Source organism: Myotis daubentonii, chromosome X (genome assembly GCF_963259705.1).
Source record: "Myotis daubentonii chromosome X, mMyoDau2.1, whole genome shotgun sequence".
Lineage (NCBI taxonomy): Eukaryota > Metazoa > Chordata > Mammalia > Chiroptera > Vespertilionidae > Myotis > Myotis daubentonii.
Window position 1 is genome coordinate 53,600,770 of NC_081861.1, and position 19,830 is coordinate 53,620,599.

Here is a 19,830-nt window from a genome sequence, read left to right on the forward strand (position 1 = left end):
ATAACTGAAGTGGCTACTAAGTGACTAACTTGCATGGAGCTTAGATTTCATCACACTACTTAGAACAGCACACAGTGTAAAACTTATGAATTGCTTATTTCTAGAATTTTCCATTTAATATTTTCAGACTGTGGTTGACTGTAGGCAATTTAAACCTTGGAAAGCAAAAACCGGGATAAGAGGGCACTATTGTATTCAATTTTAGTTTCCAAGGTTTGTTCATTTCATTGTAAATAATCAACAGGTGGCAGCACATACTATTCTTAAGCAAAGTTTCAATCTGTGCAAAAGATGGGTTCTTGAGAACTTGTATATAAATCAAGCTTTTGTAAATTGAATTCTATTTTTATCATTTAAGAACTTTTTAAATTGCTGATTGGTCTGCAATAAACAATGGCTTATAAAATTTAAAGTTTTGCCCTAGCCTCTGTAAATTAACAAGCCAACACTTAAATGCATCAGAAAGAAACTTTCCAATAAATCTTTTTCTTCTGTAATTCCCACTCCTGAGGTATGTCATTTGCTTCAGGTTCATTTGAATATATGTATATTAAGCTAAGGAAGGGATTCATCCTGCATTGCATTGTTGTTCATAGAAAAAAATCTGAAATGTATTAATGGACGAATGGAACAAGTGCTAAGAACCACAAGGTATCATTTGTGGGGCACTTGACCCTCAGCATGGTGCTTACTTGCTGACTGCACATGTTCCTCCAAAGGCGGTTCATCTGCTCCCTGAACTGAAGCATATCCAGATGATGCAGTCTCACTGCGATTATCTTCTTCATGAGGAGAGGCACTATTAGAAGTTTCATTGGATACAGGGACTTGTAAAGACACTGATCCATCTTCAATATCCACCTTTGGAAAACATTTGAACAAATTAAAAGTCTCAGAGCACATGCTCTTCTTTGACATATCATACAAAGTGTATTCATAGGTGACTTATTACATCAATGGTTTTTCTTTTAAATATATTTTTATTGATTTCAGAGAGGAATGAAGCGGGAGAGAGAAACATCAATGATGAGAGATAATCATTAATTGGCTGACTCCTGCACACCCCATACTAGGGATCGAGCCCACAACCCAGGCATATGCCCTGACCTGGAATTGAACCTTGACCTCCTGGTTCATAGGTCGACACTCAACTACTGAGTCATGCTGGCTGGGCTACAGAAATGCTTTTAACCTTTTAAACATATAATGCCTTTTAATAATCACAAAAAATCTCTTGCTGGTTTCAGCCAGAGCAGTTGGAGTAATTGGGTCCATTGATGGGCAAAAGATTTTACAAGGAGATTTTCATCACACCTGACATATTCATCTGGGTGATCCCAGTACTTCATAATACAATGCCTGGTACAAGGTAGGCAATAAAAATAAATGCGCCCTAACCGGTTTGGCTCAGTGGATAGAGCATCGGCCTGCGGACTGAAGGGTCCTAGGTTCGATTCCGGTCAAGGGCATGTACCTTGGTTGCAGGCACATCCCCAGTAGGGAGTGTGCAGGAGGCAGCTGATCGATGTTTCTCTCTCATCGATGTTTCTAACTCTCTATCCCTCTCTCTTCCTCTCCGTAAAAAATCAATAAAATATATTTTTTAAAAATATTATGCTGTTCTTAAGGGAATTGAGAATTACTGTATTCTATATCTCCTCCAATCAGGAAGATTTTGTTGAGTTTGACTTTTTGTTGTGTGTACTGTGGAAGAGGTAGTTTTTTTCATTTACCAAATCTATATATATAAAAAGCCTGTGGTTTTAATGCCGTAACGACCAAATAACCGGTCACCAGGAGGTGCATTGATGGGTCCTGCTGGCACAATGGATCTGGGGTCCTGCCATGTGCAACAGGTCTGGGTCCCACTTTGTGTGGCGGGTCTGGGATCTGGGGTCCCACTTCACGTGGCAGGTCTGGGATTTGGGGTCCCACCTCACACAGCATGTCTGGGGTCTGGGATCCTGCCTTGTTCGGTGGGTCTGGGATCTCGCATGATTTTGGCTCACGCAGCATGGCCCACAGGCTCCAATCACAGCAAGGCTGGCAGGTGGGGGGGGCGGGTGGGGTAGCAGATGGGTGGGCGTGGCAAGGTGGGCCCAGCAAGGAGTGCAAGGATGGGCAGGGCCATGTGATTTCGCATGCTGGGCTTCTAGTATAATTATAATTTACTAGAGGTCCGGTGCATGAAATACGTGCACGGGGGTGTGTGTCCCTCAGCCCAGCCTGCACCCTCTCCAATCTGGGATCCTTTCACAATTCAGGACTGCTGGCTCCCAACTGCTCACCTGCCTGCCTGCCTGATGCCTGCCAGCCTGATCACCCCCTAGCCCAGGGGTGGGCAAACTTTTTGACTCGAGGGCCACAATGGGTTCTTAAACTGGACCGGAGGGCCGGAACAAAAGCATGGATGGAGTGTTTGTGTGAACTAATATAAATTCAAAGTAAGCATCATTACATAAAAGGGTACGGTCTTTTTTTTTTTAGTTTTATTCATTTCAAAAGGGGCCGTAGTTTGCCCACAGCTGCCCTAGCCACTCCCCTGCCAGCCTGATCACCCCCTAACCACTCCCCTGCCAGCGTGATAGATGCCTAACTGCTCCCTTGCTGGTCAATTGCCCCCAACTGCCCTCCCCTGCAGGCCTGGTCGCCCCCAACTGCCCTCCCATTGCCAGCCTGGTCGACCCTAACTGCCCTCCCCTGCTGGCCTGATGGCCCACAACTGCTCTCCCCTGCAGGCCTGGTCACCCCTATCTGCCCTCCCCTGCTGACCTGCTGGCCCACAACTGCCCTCCCTTGCAGGCTATCTTGTGGTGGCCATCTTGTGTCCACATGGGGCAGCCATCTTTGACCACATGGGGGCAGCCATCTTGTGTTGGAGTGACGGTCAATTTGCATATTACTCTTTATTAGATAGGATTACTTATACTTTCTGAAACTATAGAAGCTCATTTATCTACAAGTTTGGTTGCCATGGAATAGTAAGACAGTAAAAATGAGAGAGGGGTACTACAAGCCAGTTGATAGTTTATAAGAACATTACTTCAAATTCTGACCAAAAAATAAGTACATTTGAGAAAAGGGGGAAAGACAGAAAATGGAGGTAGTTCAATATGGCACCTTACTGTCATTATGATATAAATAGGTTCAATTTTTGGTATACACTGTAAGTCTAGCACATTAAATAGCTAAAAAATAAGGATGTTATTCTCCTGAAGCCCAGATACATAAATAATGCATTGCTTGAGTTCCTTCATATCGAGTTTAGTAATGTTTACCTCAATTCCCAAAGCTTTGAGTATATCACATTTGCACATGGGGCAAGTCCTATGTTCTAACAGCCATGGATCAACACATGTCTTATGGAAAATATGGCTAATGAAGGAAAAAAAAATAATTTATCAGTTGTGAAATAGCAACAACACTTTGCCTAATGTACTAATAGGTTACCCTGTAATTTCACTTAGTCTTTTAACAGATGTTTGTTTTTTCTCTTTTAAACACACTATTACAAGCAGCAATTTTCAACCTTTTTCATCTCATGGCACACATAAACTAGTTACTCAAACTCTGTGGCACACCAAAAAATATATGATTTTTTTTACCAATCTGATAAAAAACTAGGTATAATTTTGATTCATTCATACCAGACAGCTATTGTGTTGGCAATTATCATTTTTTATTTGACAATTTAAGGGAAAAGAGATCAGTGCCCCTAACTGAGTAGTCAGGTATTGCATGTTTTAAAAATTCTTGTGGCCTATGGGTTGAAAATAGCTGTATTACAGCATAAATACCAAGAAGGAGCCATAGAAGCAAAATTTGGAAATTTCATAAAATAGTATTTTTTAATATAAAAGCCCTATTATTCTAGCTTCAAAAGATATAGTTTCAATACTCATTACTCAAAAAATGACTAAGACACTGCTGTCCTAAGACTTTGTTCAGTATTTCAGATCTTAATTATCTTGTCATTCCCTAACTGTAAAATGGTACGGTTGGTCATTCCCAATAATACAGTACAATACAGTATTGAATATACAACATAGTGCTGATTCTTTAGGCAATATTATACATGCTTAGGGCACCACTTTTTAGTAGCTAAAAGAAAGAGTGTTAAGAACAACTTTCAGGAGAGAGATAATAAATAAAAAAACCCACAAAAGGATGAATTCTTCCAAATAGGCACTAATAAGTTGATGTTATGTTTTTTTCCTTAATAGAATTGCTAGCATGAATTTAAATAACCTCGTATATATACAGTATAACTGTGGTGCTGACTAGGTTCTCAGTTTTATATGAAACTCGTTTACAAATTTTATCAAATTATGGACACTTTATATAATTAGCCATATATCAATTTCAATATTATTAAAAATAAAGCATTCTCCTATATTTAAATGAAAATAACAAAATAAATACTTTAGGGGGTAGGGGAGGCCCGGGGAAGGTCAAGGGGGGCGGAAAGGAGACATATGTAATACCCTTTGTAATACTTTAAGCAATAAAACAAAATTTAATAAATAAATAAATGAATACTTTATTTACATAAACTTGGAAATATTCAAAATAGTATCCCCCATTACAATCATTTTTGTACATCAGCTATTCTTATTGATGATATAAATGAAAATCAAACTTACTTGCAGGTTAAGATGCGCACTAAATCATTTGGTTTATACAGTTCAATACACACAGCACAACTATCTCCATCAGGACCAATTTCCTATGAGCAAATAGTTATTGTTACTCTAATGGATAAGAAACAATACATTAAACTACAGAACAAGATCAGAATATACATGTCTTAAATTGTATAAATTCCTATAGAAAGAAGAACATCATATCACTAAATGACTATGTTTAATATGCAATTTAAAATTATTTACACTTTGAAATGTCAAACTTTTAGAAACAGAGAGTAGAAACGTGGTTGCCAGGGACTGGAGGTGGAGGAAATTGGCAGAAGTTGGTAAAAGGGTACAAACTTTCAGCTATAAGGTCTGAGGATCTAATTAAAACGTGGTGACTACAGTTGACTACACTGCATTACATATTTGCAATTTAAAATAAAATTATTTAGACTTAAAAATGTAAAAGAATAAAGTTATCTAAAAGGGGAATAGCACAAAGAAAAACATGGAGCACTTATTTAAACCCCTTTCCTAGATTTAATTTACAAAATGCCATTTGTACAATTCTTTAGCTATGTTGTCCCATTTATTTATTATTATTACTATTTTTTAATCCTCACCCTAGAATATTTTTCCATTGATTTTTTTTAAGAGAATGGAAGCGAGAAAGACAGAGAGAAATATCGATGTGAGAGAAACAAATCAATTGGTTGTCTCCTGCATGAGCCCTGACCAGGGCCCGGGCCAGAGAGGAGCCTGCAACTGAGGTACCGGCCCTTAACTGGAATCAAACCTGCAACCCTTTGGTCTGCAGGCCCACACTCTATCCACTGAGCCAAACCGGCTAGGGCAATTTAAAGAAAATTAAGATATAATTCACATACAGTAAAATTCACTCTTTTTAGTATGCAGTTTTGCAAGTTTAGACAAACGTGCCACTTAATCACCACCACAATCAAAATATAAAATAGTTTTATTACCTCAACAAATTCCTCTGTACCCCTTTGTAGTTACCTCTCCTTTTATCCCCACCCTCTGGCAACCACTGATCTGTTTTCAGTTTCTATACTTTTGGCTTTTCTAGAATTTCATATACTAGTAAATGGACTCCTGCATTTGAGTCTGACTTCTTTCAGTTAACATAATGCATTTGAGAGTCATTCATATTGTGTGTATTGGTAGGGTCCCCTCCCTTTATATTGCTAACCAGTATTCTGGGATATCAATGTACCACAGTTATTTATCCATTCACCAATTAAAGGACATTTGGGTTCTTTCCCATTGTTGGTAATTATTAATAAAGCTGAACAATTGTGTACAAGTTTTTATGTGAACACATTTTTTCCCCTCTAGGGTAAATATTTAGTAGTGAGATTGCTGTGTTGTTTGCAAAGTGTATATTTGACTACGTAAAGAACCGCCAAACTGTTTTCCAAACTGGCTGTACATTGCATTCTCACCAGCAAATGCATGAGAGTTCCAGTTTTTCCACATCTTGGCCAGCTCTTGGTATTGTCAATTGTATTTGTTTTAGCCATTCTAATGAATGTGCTGTGTTATCGCATTGTGGTTTGTATTTGCATTTCCCTAATGACTAATGATGTTGAGCATCCTTTTATGTGCTTTTTTGCCATCCATGTAGTAATATGTCTGTTTTGTCCATTTTTCACTAGGTTGCTTGTTTTTTTTACTGTTGAGTCTTGAGAGTTCTTCATAGATTCTGGATACAGCTCTTTATCAGATATGGGGTTTGCAGATATTTTCTCCCAGTCTTTTGCTTGTCTTTTCATTCTCTTTTTTTAAAAATTATATTTTATTGATTTTTTTACAGAGAGGAAGGGAGAAGGACAGGGATAGACAGTTAGAAACATCGACTCAGCTGCTTCCTGCACACTCTCTACTGGGGATTTGCCCGCAACCAAGGTACATGCTCTTGACCGGAATCGAACCTGGAACCCTTCAGTCTGCAGGCCGACACTCTATCCACTGAGCCAAACCAGTCAGGGCAGTCTTTTCATTCTCTTAACAGTGTCTTTCAAAGAGCAAAAATTCTTAATTTTGACAGAGTTAAATTTCTCATTTTTTTTCTTTAATGGGCATGTTTTTGGTATCACATCTAAGTAATTTTTGCCTAACCCAAGCCATGAAGATATTTTTCTCTGAAGTTTTCCTCTAAAAATTTCATAGTTCTAGGTTTTTGTATTTAGGCCTGTGATCCATTTTGAGTTAATTTTCACAAAGGGTATAAAGTATGGATTGAGGTTCACTTTTGCATATGGATATTCAATCATTGCATATAGAGACACAACAATTGGCTATTTTTCTTCATTGAATTGCCTTTCTACCTTTGTCAAAATCAATTAACCATATATATGCTGGTCTCTTTCTGGCCTTTCTCTTCTATTCCATTGATTTAAATAAAGATCTCTCCTTTCTCCAATACCACAATATCTTAAAAAAATAATTCTGCAAATCAGGTAATGTGAGTCATCCAAATGTTCTTCTTTACAAAAATTGCTTTGGTTATTGTAATTCTTTTGATTTCCTTATAAGCCTAGAATCAACTTGTCAATTTCTATAAAAGATCCAACTAGGATTTTGATTGAAACTACATTGAATAAATAGATTAGTTTTTTTGGGGGGGATTGATATTTTGACAACAGTAAGTATTCTGACCCATGCACATTTATTTAGGTCTTCCTTGATTTCTTTTTTCTTTTATGTTTTGCAGTTTTCAGCATATAAATCTTATGCATATTTTGTAAGATTTATACCTAAGTATTTAATGGTTTTGGTGCTATTATAAATGGTATTTTTATGTTTATCATTTCATGTACTAGAACATGCTGAGCTATGTTATGAAAATTTATACAACTACCCACTCTGTCCACATACCCTATACTACTTATGACCAACTGGTGTAACATTAAAAGCCACATCTACATATCGGCACAGATCTTACTGATTGTTAAGCTTAAACTTATGACCATAGTTGCTATCACTCTAACATTCTGATCTCACCAACCAACAAGCCACATATACACTTTTATACTATAGCTGATTTAAAATGAAGAGCAGCAGAAGCAACATAACATGACATGGCATAGAGAAAACCCTAGAGATGATTAGTCCAATGTGCTTATTTTTCAAACTTGTGCTGTCTAATTCAGTAGCCACTACCACATGTGCCTGAAATGTGACTGATTTGAACTGAAATGTGCCATAAGTATAAAATATACACTAGATGTTGAAGACTTAGTAAAATATAAATGTAAAATATTGCATTAATAATTATATATTGATTACATGTTGAAATGATTATATTTTAGATATATTATACTAGGCATTAAAATTAATTTGTCTTTTTAAAACTTTTTAATGTGGCTACTAGAAAATTTATTTATTTATTTTTTATTTTAGTGAATTGGTATTTTTTTTATTTCAATAAGTTCTATATTTTTGATACACAATTTACACATTAATGGTAGTTTTCAACTGTCTTAACCTGAACCTAATTATTTAAGTAAAGCTATATTGAAGCATTGTATTAGTTTCTTATTGTTGCTAAAACAATTTACTATTACGTTATGGTTTAAATAACAAATTTATTTTCTTATTGCCTTGGAAATCATAATTTAAAAAATCAAGGTGTTGGCAGTGCTGTGCTATTTCTGAAGACTTCAGGGGTGAATCCCTTTCCTTACCTTTTCCAGATTCTAGAGGGTGTCTGCATTCCTTGACTCATGGCCTCCTTCTTGTGTCACCACCCAACCTCTTGTTTCCATGTACCATAGTCAAATCTGCCCCTTCCTCCCTCTAACAATGATACTGTGATTATATTTAGGATCCACCTGGATAATCCAGGATAACCTCCCCATCTCAAGATCCTTCCTTAATTGAATCACATATGTAAAATTTCTTTTTTGCCATATAAAGTAACATTTACAAGTTCAGGGACTAGAACCTAGATAGCTTTGGGAGTCATTATTCAGCCTATCTTCAACATTGAATAAATTTTAAAAGTTAAGATTTATAAATTCAAATGAAAATACTACTTTGGAAGAACATTTAGCTTTAACAATGGCTTGCTAAGCATTGCTTTAAAACAAAAGGCATTTTAAGTCACAAATGTACCTTGTCCCCTTGTTTCAGTGTGCGTAGTTGAAGCCTTCCAATAGCTTTTTTAGCATCTGCCTTTAATTGTCTCTGTAATAAAAAAGAATAGGAATTACAAAAACTATTAAAAATACAATGATAAAGTTATAATTAAAAATATTTATTCAGTTAAATAGATTTTAAAAGATAAATTTTTAAAAAATATAAAATTTAATTAATTATAATAATTGTCTTATCTGATACGGGGCAGGATTTTTTAAATTACTGAAACTTTTCACTTATTATGTTTCCCTAAATTCTTAAACAGCATCTTTGGGCTACAATAGTAAAAGCTATGTGTCCCCATTCCAAATGAATTCAAATGTTATGAATTTTCAAAGCAATATTCTTATTTTCAAGCTCAGAGAATCTTAAAGTAGATCTTTTCCTTTCTTTAAAAATCATTTCTCACTTGGTAGAAAGTACACAGGATTTGGATTTAAATGGACCTAGATGAAAATCTGACTTTGTTACTTAGTAAATGAATAATCCTGAACAACTCATTTAATTCTTTGAGCTTGTTTGTACATCTATAAAATAAGGATATTACCAACCCTTACAGTGTTATTTAGTATTAGGAAAAATAATTACTGTTTATAATCACTACTACCTTGTAAAGAGGGTGGCTTCTGAGAGTGGTAGGCCTGTTTTTTTCCTACTGAGCACATACCTAGAGGAGTCTGGGCATGTAAAGACAAGCCCCAGGCTCATTTAAGGAATAAGGACTAAAATGTAGTACATAATTGAATCAGAAGTAAAATTAGGGTATAGGGGAAATCAGAGATTGGGAAAAGATAAGAGAATAATCAATGAGAAACTCTCCTTCTATGTGAGATGAACTGTTCAAAGATAAAAAAATCCCAGGTGGTATAATTTATTCAGTGTTAATCTGAAGTTATTTGTGATGCTGCAAAAAGATATGCCCCTTTCATTAAAATCTACCTCATACACAAATACCTCAATTGAATATAATATATGTGTAAACTGAAGAAGAAGCCAGTTGTCACACCTGGATGGATGCTCTGTGGAATAGAGAGATAGTATGTGCAGCATGGCAAGATAATAAACTATCTTCCTATTTTAAACTGCAAAATGAAAAAACTTGGTAGAAATTCAGTAAAAAGTAAGCACCTAGAACCAGAGGTCATTGTGAGAATGTAAACAGCTTCTTCATCCTTATATATGTATCTCCATCCCCAGCAGGGAGACCTACATCTGACATTTATGTGATGTGAAAATTAGAGATAATTCAAGTATCTAGTGTAATATCTGGCATATAGCAGACACTCAATAAAATGTTTACTAAATGAAAATATAGACTACTATTCAAAATAAGCATAACAGGTTCTTGTAACATGTTCATATATAACTGCAGCAAATATATGTTGGAAGGAAATAATCCATGAATGTAGGTATGTAAGGAAATTCCTTAATGCTCAAACCTACCTCCTACATAAGATATCATTATGTGAAAGGTATTTGGCTTAATTCCAAGAAGATTACTATCTAAACTATTTATTTGCTATCACAGGAACAACAGAAACTTCTCAGATTGTTACCTGACCAGCAAATATAACTTAATAGAAATAGTTAATAGGAAGGCCTAGTCCTCAGAAGGAAAGAAGTGCTAATGGAGGTCCCTTCATTCTCATTTTGGGTCTTAATTATGAGTTAACTCACAAGGAGAATTCTATGATGGCACTTTATTTTGAGCACAAATATTTTCCCTTCAATTTTGTTACTTATATTTCATATATATAAAAGCCCAGTGACCAAACAGTGGAATGACCAGAACAACTGGTCGCTATGATGCACACAGCGGCAGCCAACCAGCCTGATCCGGGCCCTGATTGCCCCCCCAACCTCCCGTGGTCCCTGCTCCTGGCCAGTCCCGCCCCTGATAGCCCCCCCACCCCGATTGGGGACAGGGCTGCCCGCAGCCCCTCCCCCCCAGCCCCTGCCACCATTCCTCCCCCCTGCCGGCTGGCCCCCCCATAAGCCCCGATCAGAGGGGCCAGCCAGCCAACCTCCCGGGGTCCCTCCCCCTGGCCAGCCAGCCCCCCCATAGGCCTTGATTGCCGACCAGGCCAAGGGACCCCACCTGTGCACAAATTCATGCATCAGACCTCTAGTAAGTATATTATAGAGTGACAGTGAAAGGAAGTACACTTAGGATCTTTAGAACTGGAAGAACTTTTAGAGTTCACTTAGCCTGATATCAAATCAGATAGATAAGAAAAGTGATGCCCAAGGAGGAGAAATGCCTTGCTCAACATCTCTGAGTTCACAGTTAGTCCTACTGAAGCCCAGAATTAGTGTTTCTTCCCAACATCAAGGAAACCATCTTTTTTTTTTTACTGTGGCTTGGGACAGGAAGTTGGTACTACTTCCTTATATTTATACAATTATTTTATAATTTAAAAATATCTTTATATCTGTTACCTCATTTAATTATCACAACAACCTCCTGAGGGAGATAATATCCTCATTTTAAAGATGAGCAAATGGAAGCTTGGAAAAGTAAAAAATAAAAACAAAGACAAAATAAAACAAAAACTTGTCCAAAAGGGCATGCCACCTCTAAATGATAAAGCTGTTACTGGAACTCTTCATATTCCAAGATTCCATTACAATACTCCTATCCATGACTCGGCTACCTTTTGAAGTTTTTCCAACTCCTGGATTCTATGGTCTTTCAAATTGTTGCCAGTCCTTAAAGTGAACAAGCAGTATGCCAACAGGACCCTGACCTTGGCCTAGACTTCCAAATGTAACTATTTTTTTTTTGGTATATAGATCATGAGCTTTAAGATACCAAGATTAGAAAAATGCAAATGATAAGTAAAAGAACCAAGAACAGGAAATAGGAAAAGGAAAACATGTAGTTAAGTCTTTGACAATCATTTTACACTTTGTCTTTAGAGCACTTCTGAATTAGGCTTAAGCAACAAACTCTACAACACAATTAGAGAAATGAACTCACAAGGATACAAGTCGGAGATACAAAAAGACAGAGCAAAACCCAATATGCCAGAAGATTCTAAGCAGCGGACTTGATTATGAAGAATTTATAAAAGATTTGTAGCACAGTAGAAACCAATGTTTAACAAAGCAGCCCTGGAATAAAAGAAAAATCATTTAAAAGGAAGTTTGAATATTTCCAGTAACTCCTCCTGAGCTTAAAAAAAACAACCAACCAAAAGTCATTTTCTTTAAATATGGATGTGAGCCATATGATTTTGGTAAGAAGCACAAACTATATTTTTGGAGCTTAGATGAAATTCACTTGCAAAACTGCAATTAGTATTCAAAATATTTCACTGTCAACACTGATAGCAAAAGATTCCAAGATGCATTCATTCCTATAAAAACTGAAATATGAGAAGAACATTAAGACCAAGTAGTTTATATTATGTACATATGCTTGGATAATATTATTTAAGTCAAACTTCTGAGTGCTCAAATATGTTTCAACATTTAAAGACAATATGCCCCAAAACAAACTAATTTACCTACTATTCCTTAAAAATAACTTCAAGATTATATCTACTTTCTTAGACAAGTTACATTAGACACTTTCCCAATGTCTCTCCACCATATCAGAATTCTCTTCTATCCCATCAATTCCAATAGGAAAGTGTTTCTACCTCTTACCATATTCTGTAATTGTATTATTCATGTCTTTCTCTCCCACTAGATTGCTAGGACTGTGTGTTTAACATGAAAAAAATCCCATAGTGCTTAGTCAGTGCTCAAAGATTAGCTTCTGAATTTATAAAATTAAAACAGATTTTCATGATTTTCTCATCCAAGTCACAGTTTTACTTATTAAAAGCCTCTACTTGTTAAATTTAGGAAGATTTTTTTAAATTTTTTATTGATTAAGTTATTACATATGTGTCCTTATCCCCACGTTATCCCCTATTCCCCCCACTCATGCTTAGATAATATGTACTGGCTTCTACCATGTGTCAGGTTCAACACTAAGCTTAGTGTCATCTTGTTTAATCATTATCAATCTTATAGAATGGGTATGTTAATATCCAAGTTTTATAGACAAGAAAAGATTAAGAAGCTTGACTAAAGTCCAGGCAGCTGGTTAGCTGCAGAGCTGTGATTCAATTCAAGCCCAGGTTCCAACTGGCTTTAAAGCCCATAATCTCTCCACTATAGTACACTGCCTCCATTGTGTCTTCAAAAGGCTTCATATTCCTTATGAAGAAGATAAATAAAATAAATAAGAAAAAAGAAATCTCAAAGTCAGCTATTATCCAATCTTCAAATCCTTCCTAAATTGGCTACTTACTGAGATTTGGGGAACTCTTTTAAACAAGTATATTATAACAACATATTCCTTCCTCTTCCTCCCCCATCTTAAGAAATACCTGGTCAAAGAATATTTGGCAGTAGAGTTCAAGGCTAATTCAAAGAAGCTTAGTTGTTGGCCAATTTTTTTAAAAACATAAGCTTAATGTCATTATTTAAGCTATTCAAAAGCTGTGATTGCTCTCACTGAAGAATCTCAGGTATATAGTATTTTGGGTTCTGATAGGATTTATTTGGACTGAAAATGATATTCTGCATAGTTCATTTGTGTACTTATATCCAATTAAATAAAAATAATGTTTCAGTCTGATGATCTTTTAGACTGGTTTTGGTCCCAAGGCATTCAGATTTTAGCTTAACTGAAACATACATGAATAACACTAGCCATGTAGTCAAACCTAATTACTTGATAGGGGGCAAGGCCTGCAAAAGCAAAAAAGGGGAGTGTGCCTGGTCAGTGTGACTCAGTGGTTGAGCATTGACCTATGAACCAGGAAGTCATGGTTCGATTCCCAGTCAGGGTGTATGCCCAGGTTGCAAGCTCGATCCCCAGTGTGGGGGTGCAGGAGGCAGCCTATCAATGATTCCCTTTCATCATTGATGTTTCCATCTTTCTATCTCTCTCTCTCTTCCTCTCAGAAATAAATAAAAACATATTGGTTTTTTTTTTAAAAAAGAGAGTAGGGTGGACAAAAGAAAACTAGATTTTCCTGCACTTAAGTCATGATTTAAAAAAGATTATTTTTCTTTTATTTTGAGAGAGGAAGGGAGAAGGAGAGGGCGAGAGAGAAACATTGATGTGAGGGTGAACCATCAATCAGCTGCTTCCTGCACAACCCCTATTGGGGATTGAGCCCACAACCCAGGCATGTGCCCTGACTGGGAATTGAACTGGCAACATTTTGGTACATGGAAGGATGCCCAACCAACTGAGCCAGGGCTAGTCACCACTTTTTAAAACAAATATTTTCATAAACATTTGGCTCAGAATATATAAAACAGAATTCTTAAAATCAAGAATTATAGTAAGAGGATTTCCCCCCCATATATTCCTGTGAACAAAATCAATGTCTAAGTCATGTGGCTGTTTAGATCTATAAGAACTGAAAAAAATCTATCTTTTCCAATAAAAAACCTATGCATAATATTTGAATGAAAGCATCTGTAAAGGAAAGAGGAAGTACAGACAATAAAATAGCTCCCCATAAGTCTATAGAATTCCTGAGATGGGGGTAAATAGGAGTGCAGACCACTCACATGCAGGTTATTCACTGTGAATAATATGAGGAAATGCACTGTTTGGAAAAGAAGTAAAGAAAAGGGGATTTCAACCCAGTATATAGGTATGGCTCAGATTATAGCATTTTTTCAAAGAAAGACAAGCAAAACCTCTATAAAAGGGTAATATGCTAATTAGACTGGATGTCTTCCAGACAGCCAGCCAGATGTCCTTCTGGACAAAGCCATGGTGGTGGGGGCCGAGACAGAGGCAGTTAGGGGTGATCAGGCCAGCAGGGGAGAGCAGTTAGGGGAGACCAGGCTGGTAGGGGAGGGCAATTAGGGACAATAAGGCCAGCAGGCAGAGGTGGTTAGGGGCAATCGGGCCAGCAAGGGAGCAGTTAGGGGCGATCAGGCAGGAAGGCAGAGAAGTTAGGAGTGATCAGGCAGGCAGGGGAGCAGTTAGGGGCATCAGGCAGACAGGCAGAGTGGTTAGGGGCAATCAGGTAGGTAGGCAGGTGAGCGGTTAGGAGCCAGCAGTCCCAGATTGTGAGAGGGATTGGGCCTAAACAGGCAGTTGGACATCCCCCTGGGGGTCCCGGATTGGAGAGGGTGCAGGTAGGGCTGAGGGATCCCCCCCGCCCAAGCACGAATTTCATGCACTGGGCCTCTAGTTAGTGATATAAATATAAAGTTAGAGTAAGTAAATATGTAAAACTCCTGAAGCCTATAGGAGCTTTCTTTTATTCAGTGAGAAAATCAGAGAAAGATTATAAAACTAGGTCCAACTCACATAAGATTTTATTTAATTTACTATTATTACATAAGAGACAAAATAATGGTTTTGTAAAAGACACTAATTCTCAAACATATCCAGAAACAGTGACATGCATGCAAACACACCTACCACAAATGTGTATAGTATATTGATAGTGCATGCAGATAGCTGATACAATCTTCCAGTTAATTTCCCATAGTAGTAGAGAAAACTTAATGTAACTAGAAATATTTCAAATATTTTTTAGTCATGCTATAAGTTCATGAACAACTTTTAAGATAGTACTGTAGCTTAGTTTTTCCTCGTCTGAGACCACACAGGAGTGCTATCTCTTTGGCAGGAAACTACAAGGACATGTGTGGCACATCTCTGCTTAGGGAGCCAATTTGCATTTCAGGGTCCGAGGCTCAAATGGAGACTATGGTCACTTGATAATTTTGGTAGCAACTGGCTATACTGCTGAAAATCAGGACCTCAACAATGAAACCAAATGCATATCATCAATCTTGATTGTTGTGTCAAGTCACCTTGACAAGCTGGTACAACATGGTTCATTGCTCTAGGTGTCTATAAAAACCACCCATCACCATCATAATGAACACTTTGAGAGCCACATTTCTGAGGTTGGCCAAGGGCCAATCATCCATTCCTTGGCAATTTGCAAGGAGTAAGCAACTAAATCTACCGTTTTATCTCTCTTCACAATCCATCCCTTTGTTCTTGGTCAAGGTGTTTTAAACAACACAATAGTCATAGTTATTTGGGCTTTTACAGTTAGTACAGCATTTATATAAAAGATACAGTAAGAACAAGATAAGCATATGTAATACTTTAGAAGCAAACAAAGGGAGAAAATAGTCCCAAAGAAACAATTTTTCCATTCTATAAGACCATTGCACATATATTTATACTGATGTACTAATTTAACATCTGTTTTTTTCCTTGATCTATGACCACTTGAACTTTGTGATAAACTGTACACAGCTATTTAATATAGTAATGAACTAAATCTATTTCTTCCTCAGGTCAATCACTCTCCATTATTATCACATCCTAGGGAGGTTTAATTGCCCAGTAATTTGATCATCATGATTTATTTATATAAGGTAGTTGAATCTTACCAATAATATTAGTGTCATGCCATATTATAATATGGTTATGACACAGTTTGGTTATAAAATAAATAAGGATATATCACAGGTTGTTTATTAAAACTTCTTAGAAGAATTTTCCTTTGCTCACATACCAGATATTATTATGTACAAATGTTACCACCAGTGGCAATGTTTCCATTATTTCTAGGTTTCAGGTTAGGTGAAGACAAAGTCAATCATATGTCTCAGCTCATATTATTATATATTAATAAGTTCACAGTGATGGTTGTGCACAACACCATCTCCTTCCCCTGGGGGAATACATGAGTATCATTCAGTATTTTTTCCTATTTCAAAATGCTAGTTTTACTTTGGTCCACCCTTTGGTCAAGATCAGTCAGATATCAGCACTGTAAGTTACAATTTCACCCAGGAAAGTTCCATAAATTTGGGGATCTGCATGTGTCTCAAAGATACTCTCTCTATGCTTCCAAAGCTAAAAATGGAGGGCCATTACCACAGGGTTACTTGGGCCTCCATTTGCAGTAAAATAGTTAATGGACCCTGTTGTGTCAGAATATATGCTCTTTCCCAGCCTTGAGAGCTAGCATTCTCTAGCATTATCCTGTGTGACTAGATTATTAAACTTTGTCATCGTTCCAAGCAGATTCTCATTATTTTCTATCCTCTTGGAAGATGATTTCTTCTAATCTGTCTAATTTTAGAGAGTAAACTCTTTTAGAGAGTAAACTATTTTCTTTTGAAAGTCACTCTTCATTAAAAGTAAATTCAGCTTGTCCCATTGTATCTAGGCCAGCTTCTATTTCATGTAGAACTCACTTTTGTTTCACTGGCCAATGTAAAATCCAACACATGCATTGTTGTCATTGAGTATTAATTGCTTGGTTATGGTTAGGATACATGCATTGTATCATCAAATTCTGGGTGTCCCATGCCAGAGTCAAAATTATAGTGGTTACTCCAAAATTCAATTTAGTCTGACCATGCCATGTTTTCCATAATCTTCCTTGTTTCAGGTTTGGATTGTTCCTAGTGGAGACACACATCCATTATGTAATGCCTCGTATGTTATTTTCATTCATAACCCACTGATACTTTTCATCTTGTTTAAAATCTTTCCACCCACAAAAAAGCTCATACACATCATACTATGATATGTCAGGCATGCAGGTACTGTGTGCTGCCCATTATATTTGGGTATTCTGGTCATCAAAATTTATGGTTATACTGTACATTTATCAGTTTGCCTTACATTAAACACTATGCATCATAATTGTCCATAGGGAAGAAATTCCTGAATATTTTAATGAATTCCTAATTTTCTAATGAGGGTAAGTTTCTGTAACTCATTACCATTTCTACTTATAAAATGGGGATAATGCTATTAAACATTTAGTAATAGTTATAGCCATTATATGCATCAAGCTCTCTACCTTTTTTTTAATCCTCACCTGAAGATATGTCTTTTTTATTGATTTTAGAGAAAGAGGAAGGTAGAGAGTGCGAGAAAGAGAGATAAAGAGAAACATCGAGCAGTTGCCTCCTGTATGTGCCTGGATAGGGGATAGAACCCACAATCTAGGTATGTGCCCTGACTCAGAATTGAACCTGCAACCTTTTTGGTATATGGGATGATGCTCCAACAAACTTAGCCACCTTGCTAGGGCAAATTCTCTACTTTTAAAAAATCAAAATAGGAAGTCACGAAAATTAAATAACAGGTCAATGACATTCTAGCACTCTCAATAATTTATAAGCAAAAGGGATTATTAGTCACATATTTAATCCTTTAGTCACCAAGGGATAAACAGATATAGCCTGCTAAGTAGTGATAGAGGCCCTCTCAAAAGCCTTCTCTAAAAGGTGAGAAGTTTTAATGCTATTCTTTATCGTTTATACAGAAGTTAATGTTCATAAAATATACTATAAAAATTACTTGAATGAACAATGAGACCAGAGTTAAATATGCAATGAAACTTGTGGAACACCAGACAGTTCTTTATAAACTTTATTACTTGCTGTCAAAGTTTAATGCCATGTTAATAAAGTTTTTATTGCACTTAGGATATAGAAATACAGACTACACCACAAACATAAGCAAACCAACTACTCATCATTGTAACTATAACCTTTGGGTAGTTACTCATATATGACACATATTTCTTTCCAACCTTAGAGATAAAAACAGCTCAATATACAAAAGTCAAATGTTAACACAGTGTGAAATTATTGAATGGTCTGGCACAGGAATTTGAAACATCCTTTTGACTATATCTAGTAACATACTGAACCTGCCATCAATGTGATAGCTGCTTCTTTGAGAAGGACAGAAGTCAGTTAATTTTATATATTGAAATAATCATCACTCATTAACATATACTGGTGTCTAATCATTATGAAGGTTTTATAATAAGATTTCAATTCTAATTTGTCCTAAAATTCAGTGAACTTTCTGGCCATACAGAAACCCTCACTGCTCCCTTACTCCCAAATAAATTGGGTTAATCTTTGCTTATTGGATAAAAAGTGCATGAAGTGGCCAAAACTTCATGGCCTTTGGAGGAATTTCTCAGTTCACATAAAAATGTATTCTTGTCTCTAATATATGATCAGCTGAAAGTATTAAATCTCTACTGAGCATTCTGGAGACATAGCATACTACTCTGTTGCTATGGTGAAAATACTTGAGATTCAGAGGAAGTAAGAAATGATGGTGGCTTGGAACAGGGTGGAAGCAGTGGTGTTGGTAAGAAGTAATCAGATTCTGGATATATAATGAAGGTAGAACCAATAGTATTTGCTTACGGAGGTTATATGGGAAGTGAGGGAAAAAGAATAACTCCAAGATTTCTGGCTTGAAGTCAAGAAAAGTTCTTTTGAAAATGGAAGCAATAATAGCATGTTTGTGCATGCACATTAATAGAAGCCAAGGCAGAAGACATAGGATACAGACACAGAAGCAGATCGATGGGTAGGTGTGGAAGAACTGGTGGAAATACTCTTTTGATTACTTCAATTTTTTCAGTGGAATAACATCCAAAATAAAAGTTGAGAGTAAAGTTGGAGGAGGTGTTGGAAGTTTAAGGAGAACAGAACATGTATGATTAGTCATCTAGGAAAGAAGAAACACCTAAGAAAATATAGTATGATTGTTGGGCAACATTAAGGGATCACTGAGTTTATGGTCAGTCTGTATATATGTCAATGTTTTCCTGTTAGTTCAGCTATGCAAAGTGCAGGTATAGGGTAGGTGGGAAATATGATTTGACCAGGGTTGGATTTTGACAGCAAGTATAACAAGGAGAAGGGTCAAGGGAACTGAAGACATATGCATGGGAGTGACCATGAAAGTTAAGCTGGGTAAGGAGAGAAGTGAGGATATCAGGGGAATAACAGACAGTTTAAAGGTAGTAGGATCAATATCACACAACTGTGGGTACTTCTACGTTCAATGATGCTTTAGTATTTTTCCTCTATTATTTATATTATTTGTACTTGTTATATACCAGTTGTTAAAATATGGTGGAAATTATGAATATGTGACTGTGACTAGAGCTTAGCGCTATATCATGCACAATTATATCTTTAAACTTGCCTTCTCATG

The 19,830-nt window shown here is 36.6% G+C and overlaps 1 protein-coding gene across 5 annotated transcripts in view; it reads right to left on the reverse strand.

Moving 5' to 3' along the window:
• Positions 1-19,830, reverse strand: part of RNF128 (ring finger protein 128) — a 148,515-nt gene that overhangs the window by 22,459 nt on the left and 106,226 nt on the right. For 3 of the 5 annotated variants that reach the window (XM_059679942.1, XM_059679940.1, XM_059679941.1), the window contains exons 3-6: positions 8,769-8,840; positions 4,644-4,726; positions 3,279-3,375; positions 693-861 (exon numbers count right to left, since the gene is read on the reverse strand). In XM_059679942.1, coding sequence (XP_059535925.1) covers positions 693-861; positions 3,279-3,375; positions 4,644-4,726; positions 8,769-8,840 — 421 coding nt within the window. The remainder of the gene's footprint in view (positions 1-692; positions 862-3,278; positions 3,376-4,643; positions 4,727-8,768; positions 8,841-19,830) is intronic. The other 2 variants (XR_009450741.1, XM_059679943.1) reach the window with 1 other exon arrangement.